Source organism: Tetrao urogallus (assembly GCF_951394365.1).
Source record: "Tetrao urogallus genome assembly, chromosome: 18".
Taxonomy (NCBI): Eukaryota; Metazoa; Chordata; class Aves; order Galliformes; family Phasianidae; genus Tetrao; species Tetrao urogallus.
The window spans coordinates 813,250-821,025 of NC_136831.1; the positions used below are offsets into that span (position 1 = coordinate 813,250).

Consider the following 7,776-nt stretch of genomic DNA (forward strand, 5'->3'; position numbering starts at 1 on the left):
GGGGAGTACTCTGCAGAATTTCTTTGCTGCCCTCTGTTGCTTCATACAACTAAAGAACTTAACTGCATGGGAAGCATGTGATCTTAGTATACAAATGAGGTATCCTGAATTATCTGGATATAGTACCAAGTAAGAAAAATAAAAGCAAAGGGGGATATTAAATACCAAAGACATTATTAGTTCAAATATTAGCCCTAACAGTAACTCAAGGTTCCCCAGATGCCCATTCACTGCCTCCCCAGGGCAGCAGTGTATAACTGTTGTGCTTCCAGGCTGCAGGTGGCACTCAGTAGGTCAGCTTGGAGGCTCTGCTGTTGTAGCACGATCTCTCAGTCAAAGCTGGTGCAGCATTTCTGAAGGGAGAGCTGTCGCTTCTCACAAGAACCAACTCCAGCTCTTGGAAGTCCTGCAGCCTGGCAACATCCTTGTCCTGAGAGAGACAGAACAATTGCCCTCAACATAGCTGGCCGTACTTGGCACGTACTTAGATTAGCTAAAGAAAATGAAAACTAAAATTGGGGAATGCAGATGCAATGATAGGAATACGTGATGGATAAAAAGCAGCCCTGTCAGTACATGCTCTCAAAGCATAGTTTTGTTCTCTTGAGCCTTGTTATAATTTGGCTGTGTTTATGTAACTGAAGTCAGAGTTGGGACCAAGCACGTTTCCTTTACAAACTGCAGAACTATCTTTGGACCGTTAGAAATGCTTGTTTGTTAAAGGCTTATCTATAAATTACGCAAGTACCAGTTTCTGGTATTTCTTCCCCTAATATTTTTCTCCTTAAACAAGCTAATACTGAAACCCTACATGGCAACCCTATTAGTACACTAATGTACCCTGATATATTAAAAAAGAAAATGGATCTAACATTCCGTGTACTTGAGGAGCTGAAATAATGGCTTCCTTTGACAATATTTTAAGTGAGGTGCAGGACCAGTCCAGTGTCCTTTCAAGTTTGTGAGCTTGAGTGGTTTTGTTTTTTAGCACGTCACACTTTGCTGATGACTCACAGAAATGTCTTTGCTGGTGCCTGCAAAGCACTCAGTCAGATCATCCCCCACTCCACTTCCTACCTTTCTCAGCACTGTGTTTGGTAGCTTCCTGATCCTCTCTACGTGCTGAGGATTAACGCCCAGCTCACAGCAGCTCACTCTGAGCAGATCTTGGTAGGTCAGCTCCTGTCTGTCCAGTTCAATTTCAATGAAGTCGTCGTCTCTGAGGTTCTGCACTCTCACCTTAAGCACAAGTTCTGAATTAAAACAACAAAAACTGATTAGTTATTTCCCTAACAACTGGAGAAAACCAAACTAGAGTATCACAATTATCTTTTGAGCTCAGGTTGTACAATGCAGTGTCTGTTGCCTCACTGCGCAATGAAGGGAAGCGTTCATTCAGAGCAGCTGCAGCTGAAGGGCGCAGGCTGACAGTGCTGGCAGTCTGACCCACCCTGCTGCCACCAAACCACCGTGCTCTGTTCTGTGCTACGTCATATTTTGCAAAATGTGAGGTTTTCTGTTGCTTAGTCATAACAACTGATATTTTCCAGGTGTAGAGGAATGGAGCGTGCAGAGCATCACTGTGTTTAAGGTACAGTACAATAGCTATTCTTTCTTACACGAGCAGGAAGAAATAAAAGGTCTGTGTATCGTCTGTGGATTTGTGGCCAAAGAAATCAACATCCCCACAACACTGTGAAACTGGAACGAATCCTTAACTTCACCAATAACAAAAACATGGAACAGTGCAACAGAAGGATGAAAATTGCCCTTTGTTACCTTGCACGTTGCATGGGAAAGTTCCAGTAAAGAAGAAGGGCTGAAATGCAGGCGCAGGCCCAGGCGGTGGGCGGCTGCTCTGCGGCACAGCCTGGCTGGGTGCTGCCGGCACAAACAGAGCCGAGCTGCGTGCTGGGGGCTGGCAGGAGCTGCTCTGTAGCCCCAGCTCTGTGCATTCTGCAGCTGAGGGCACAGCGGGCAGGACGGGCAGCTGTGCTGCAGCAGGAAGGCTGTCCTCACTGGAGCACCGCGTGGATGCACACACACTTTCAACCTGGGCTGCTGAGGAACGAGGACTGATTTCGCTCTGGGAAGCTGGAGAGATGGAAGTGCTTTCATTTGGAGATTCTGCTGAGCTGTGCGGGGGGCTTCCATCTGGACAGCTGTGAGGGAACGGTGGGGCGGCCGGACAGCTGGCAGCAGCTGGGGGGGTCACAGCGCTGACTCCTTGACAGTCCTTTTCTTCTTCTGTGACTGAAGTTCAGCAATGGGGCATAGGGGATAAAGACAGAAAAGCCACTGCGTAACTGAATGCATCTCCCTCATTGAATACAGTGTTCATATGAAAGATACATCACGTCCAAGGTAAATAATACAAGGATAATACTACATTTTAAGGATGCAACATCAGGAAGACAAGTGGCTATGAAATGAAAGAAAATCAAGAGAAACGCAAATATCTCTGAAATGTGCTATTTAAAACAAAGTAGGAGAAGAAAAGCCATTGAAAAAGGGCGTTTCCAGAAGTGCAGTTCCTGTTACTCCAGAGCTGACCAGTGGTATTTCTCTATATCCCATTCTGCAATGCTTTAAATGCAGCACTGCAAATGGTTTATTACAGCCCACACCAGGGCATTAACCGCGCATCTCCGGTGAGGGGATGCAGCTCCAGGCCTCGTCCCGCCCCGCAGCCCTGCAGGAGGCCGAAGGAGGAGTTGGGAACTCGGCTCACAATGAAACCACCGGGCGGGAGGCGAGCGGCAGGCGCCGTTCCCCGAAGCCACGGAATCGGATGCGGCCCGAGCCGCGCGGAACGAAGCCCCACGAAGCGCGAAGGCGGGGCGGTACCTCCCAGAATCCTGCGGATGTGCGCTTTGGCCGTCAGCTGCTCGGCCAGCTGCCCCGCGCCCGTGGGGATGCGGCGGTCGGCGCCCGCGTCCAGCAGCAGCGCCACCACCGGCGCGTGGCTCCGCTTGCAGGCCCAGTGCAGGCAGGTCCTGCGGAGGGAAGCGGCGCCGTCAGAGCCTGCGGGGCGCGGCGCACACGGCGCGGGTTCCCGGCACGGAGCACGGAAAGGTCCTTCAACTCCGCTCCTACGGTTCTATGAACCCCTGGAGCCGCGATGCTCTCCGGGCCGCGCTTTGCCCCTCCGCGGTTTTCTAGCGCAGTGGCAGCGGGAGGAAGGGCGACTCGGCATCTCGGAGCCGCCGAGCTCAGCGTTTCTTTCCGTGTCACTCCGGGATGCGGAGGAACCGCTCCTCGGGTACAGCGCGGCCGCGGCCCATCCCGCAGCACGGCATCCCACAGCACAGCACGGCCCATCCCGCAGCACAGCACAGCACGGCATCCCACAGCACAGCACAGCACAGCACAGCACGGCATCCCACAGCACAGCACAGCACAGCACAGCACAGCACGGCCCATCCCGCCGCAGGCCCCTCGCCGCCCCTCACCAGCCGTCGATCTCGTTACGGGAGTTGACGTCCGCCCCCGCCGCCAGCAGCCGCCGCACCTCCTCGGCGTCCCCGAGCGCCGCCGCCTCCCGCAGCCGCTCCTGCAGCTCCTCCGGGCCGCCGCTCATCGCTCTCCCAGGCGCGGACCTTCCTCGGCGCCGCCACCCCACCCGCGGCCGCGGATCCCGTCACGGAGACGCGGCGTTACGCGGGGCCGGGCGGCCGCCTCCGCTCCCCGCCGCTCCGCCGGGCCCCCGCCGCCCCGAGGCCGGCCCCGCGCTGCCTCCTCGCTGCCGCCGCCATTTTGTGCGCGGGGCCGCGCGTCGCCCTCCGGCCGTGCCGTCCCGCTACCGCCGCCCGGGAGGATCGGGGCCGGCCGGGACGCGGCGGCGCGTTGCCCCGCGGGCAGCTCCCGCTCCTTCCCGGCCCATCGGCGCCACGGCTCCGAGCGATCCCTGCGCCCGAATCCATGCGGTGCGGCGGCTCCCCGCGGCCACCGCTAGGGGGCGGTGCGGCACCGCCGGGCTGCGCTCCCCGCTCCGGCCCCCGCGCCGCTCCCACCCCGCGGAGCGCCAGGCTCTGCGCGGCACCGACCTCGCGGTTACACAACGCGCCGCTGCCCGCAGTCATAAGATTTCCTCCCGCGAGAAAGGCTGCAGAAGAGGATTAGGACTCAACGCTCCCGCCTGCCGGCTTTGCCCTTCCTGCTCTGAGTCTCGGCCCAGCCTCCCCCTTACCCTGCTTACTGCCGCTAGCATACGTGCATCACAACTGAGCGAGGCCGAAAACTCGCCCTTCCCTCCCTCCTTTCCTCTCTGTCAGCCGACAGTCCGCCATCCCAACCCGCATGTGATTTCTGCACACTGAGCAGCAGGTCTGTGTGCCCATGTTGCACTGCAGCAGCTGTTGGCCATCAGCTGGGATCTGCACTCTGCTGCCCAAAAGACACCACGGAATTGGCTTCCTAAATGTCCCTCTGAAATGCCCTTGGCCTTCATCAGCAGCACACCGAGCCCCTGCTCTGAGCCAGAGGTGGAGGCACAGGAGGAGCCCAAGGCAGTGATATTTGGTTTCCACTGGGACTCATGGGTGCTCACCACCTGTATTCACCTCCCTTTGGGTATCGGTGGGAACAGCAGAACACACAGCAGTGCCAAGCAGAGCTGAGATGCGAGGCACTTTGACAGCTTGCGGCTCACAGCAGCCATCAGGGACCCGTCCACAGCAGCTTTGGGCCATCCTTTGTCCTCAGAAGTTTCCTGGATTTAATTGGCTAACTTGTTAGAGCTGCCTTTTTGCGCACTGCTGGCTGGGGCTGAGCTTCTGCAAGGGTTCTTTTCTCCTTTTTTGGTGAAACCACCATCCATGCATTAGGTTTGAGCTCCTTTTTTCCTCATTTTTAAGGCTTATGAATTCTTTCACTCCTTCCGCATTTCAGGTTTAATTCCCCAACTCTTTTAACCAACTGCTCAGCCATTTAAAGTTATTATTAAGCACCGTTTCAAAGGTTTAACCCCCAGTTGATCAGTGAGCATAGATACAGCTGCATTATTGCATTTGAAACACCCATTCCCCACCCAAAAAACATCTCTGAGGATTTTCACCAGCCCTGTACTGGCAGTAAGGTATTGGAAAATGCAGGGATAACCCAAAAATGTACCCATCACACTTAAAGCACAACTGCACACACAGCTATGAAGCCGTAGAGCATGAAGGGGCATGCAGATGGCAGGGCTGGTGGGGAATGAAGGAGAAATGAATTAAAAGCCAAGCCCAGTACTCACACTGGGCTAAGCAAACTCTGCCTTTCTTTTGCCCTAACCTCACAGCTCCTCCAACTGAGTAGGAATTGATGCACAGAAGGTGGTACAAAGTGCTGGGAGAGATGGCAACTCTCATATTTTTCCAGCACGTTCTCCTCTTCCCTTCATTTTTGCTAGATCTGCTCAGCCTGACCAATCCCTTCAAAAATCACGCAGACCATCTATTTGTGCAGTTGTTGATTTGACATTGTTCCTATCTGCAGGGCAAACAAATCACCTCTGAACAAACAGGGAACTGGAATCTGAGGGGGGTGGTACATCAGCTCAGGGACTTGCGGTTAAGAAGTCTGGTAGATTTTGATAACAACTGGAAATTGTTCAGTGGATTAGCGGCTGAAGCCAGTTTGGCTCTGAGCAGTGACAAGCCTGAGCTGCAGTGCGTGGATCCAAACTTCTGCCCTGGTTTGGGCCCAAAGCCCCCCCGGAGCTGAGTGGTGTCCAACCCAGAAAGCGAGCAGCCGAGGGGATCCCTGGCTTTTTGCCGGACGTTCTGCCGCGTTCCTCCCTGCCCAGGCCTGAAGGCCCTTGCCCTGCTCTCCAGGGCCATGGAAGCGGCCTCTCAGGAGCACGTGGGGCTCCTGTTCAGAGTCCTGCCTGCACCTTTGGAGCCGAGATGTTTCTGTGGGTCTGCTCCAAGTTCAGCTCCCGATGGCCTGTGTAGGAAATCCACGTGCTGGTAGCAGGACGCTGGAAAATGTTCACCTGCATTCACAAAGGCAGCACTAAGGTTTAGGCCTTGCCAGCGAAATCTTGCACCTGTGGGGCTGTGGTTCTGTCAGGAGATCCTGCCCCATGGAGAAGACCAGAGCAAGGCCTAGATTCCTCTTCAGTTGCATTTTAACCATCACAGAGGAAGCCATGAGTTATAACCAGTCACACTCGGGAGCTTTGCCCTGTGCCCTCCTCGCAGTGCTGAGGTGCAGCCAGCTGAAGCTACGCATCAATTAGAAGCTCTCCATTGACTTGGATGGGCTTTCTACCAGACGCTATTCAATTCCACAGAGTAATTAGCAAAGCTGTAACTAAAGAGGTCTCCATGGAGATTGACAGCATCACCTCTCAGCTGGTACATTCTCTGCCTCCTATTCTAAATTTGTTCTTGCTGTCTTCCTGGCTCTAATCCATAAGGTTTGCTAAATCTTCCAACGTTTGTGATACATCAAAGCCGTGGAGAGAAGGGCAAAGGCAACTGGGGAGGGAGCAGAGAAGGAAATAACCCGGTGCTATAAGGAAAAGAACAGAAACTGTTCAGACACACATAGTCAGAGTTTTGAGAATGGGATTAGGCAGAACAGCACCTCTGCCTGCCTGTCACTCGCAAATTCTTGCTAATACTTTAGGAGCTTATTGGACTCAGCACCAAACACCCAAACAGACTAATCTGTATTATAGACACATAATCAAAGTCACAAGGTTTTACATAATATATATTGGTGACACAAGAAGTGTTTGTTCGCATAATTTTGTCATCAAGATTAGCAGCCATGAAAGCCCCTACTGTGCACTAACCTGGTTTTCTATGGCCACTCCATTGGTATGCAGCAATTCCTCAAAGAAATCAGAAGGCACTGAGAAAGTGCAAACCAAGTACATGCTCTGAAGCAGCAGCATGAGTAGATGGCAGAGCAAGGAGTGGGTTCAAGGTGGATAATAATGCCATATCAACAAATCTGACCATTTTAAAAATGAATTTGTTTATGAAGTGCACAAAAGTGTATGGAAAGTCTGTTTTTTCCACTGCACACACAGAGCTGCTTGTAAGCACAGAGCTGCAGTCACAGCTCCAGCCGTGGGTAGCAGAGGCGATGTAAAGATTTTGCAGGCACACGGGTCAGCTCATTGTCATGCCTGAGGCACAGCAGAGCAAAGCAAAGGTCCTGTGAGGGTGCCCCACATCTTCCCATCCCACTCCAGGCAGCCTGGCCAGAGTTCACCCCTCTGAACTGAAGCGCCCCACAAGGAATCCCATTGCCCTAAGTGTCCCCACAGCCAGAGCTGTGCCAGCAGGACGCCTGCAGTGCAAACCGGCGCTCAGGAGGGCTGAGTTGTCCTCTGGGTTCACAGCAGTCCACGCGTTGCTCCCATGTGAAGCTGAACTCGCTCCTGAAAGCTGCTTTGTGGAGCAGAGCTCTGGACTGCCTTCAAGCTGAAGAAAAACCAAGCACTGGGTGGGATCTCCGGAGGGGTTGGCTACAAACTCACCCCACTCTGCTTTGAAATCAGGAGAATATTTACCATCTTCATCCATCAGAGGAAGAAAAAAAAAAAAAAAAAAAAAAAAAAAAAAAAAAAAAAAAAAGCCCTCATGGAACACGTTTGAAACATTTGCCTCTAATGATGCTACAATTCCTTTGTACCTCACGACTCACAGAAGACCTGCTGCATTCACCATTAAAACACAGCCTCAGCAATTGGTCCCAATTGTTCTGATAACAGAGCGAGCACAACACGCCCAGGGAGACAAGAGCTATTAAACCACACGGATCTCTTAAACGTCACCT

General features: G+C 53.1%; 1 protein-coding gene across 1 annotated transcript; it reads right to left on the minus strand.

The window, feature by feature from the left end:
- Window positions 1-286: 286 nt before the first annotated feature.
- Window positions 287-3,580, minus strand: LOC306953449 (ankyrin repeat domain-containing protein 40-like; the record flags this gene model as incomplete). The annotated part of the gene is made up of 5 exons (XM_079544353.1): window positions 287-430; window positions 1,078-1,253; window positions 1,780-2,253; window positions 2,848-2,996; window positions 3,453-3,580. The coding sequence occupies 5 exons, from the start codon at window positions 3,578-3,580 to the stop codon at window positions 287-289; spliced, it is 1,071 nt and encodes a 356-aa protein (XP_079400479.1).
- Between the last annotated feature and the right edge of the window lie 4,196 nt (window positions 3,581-7,776).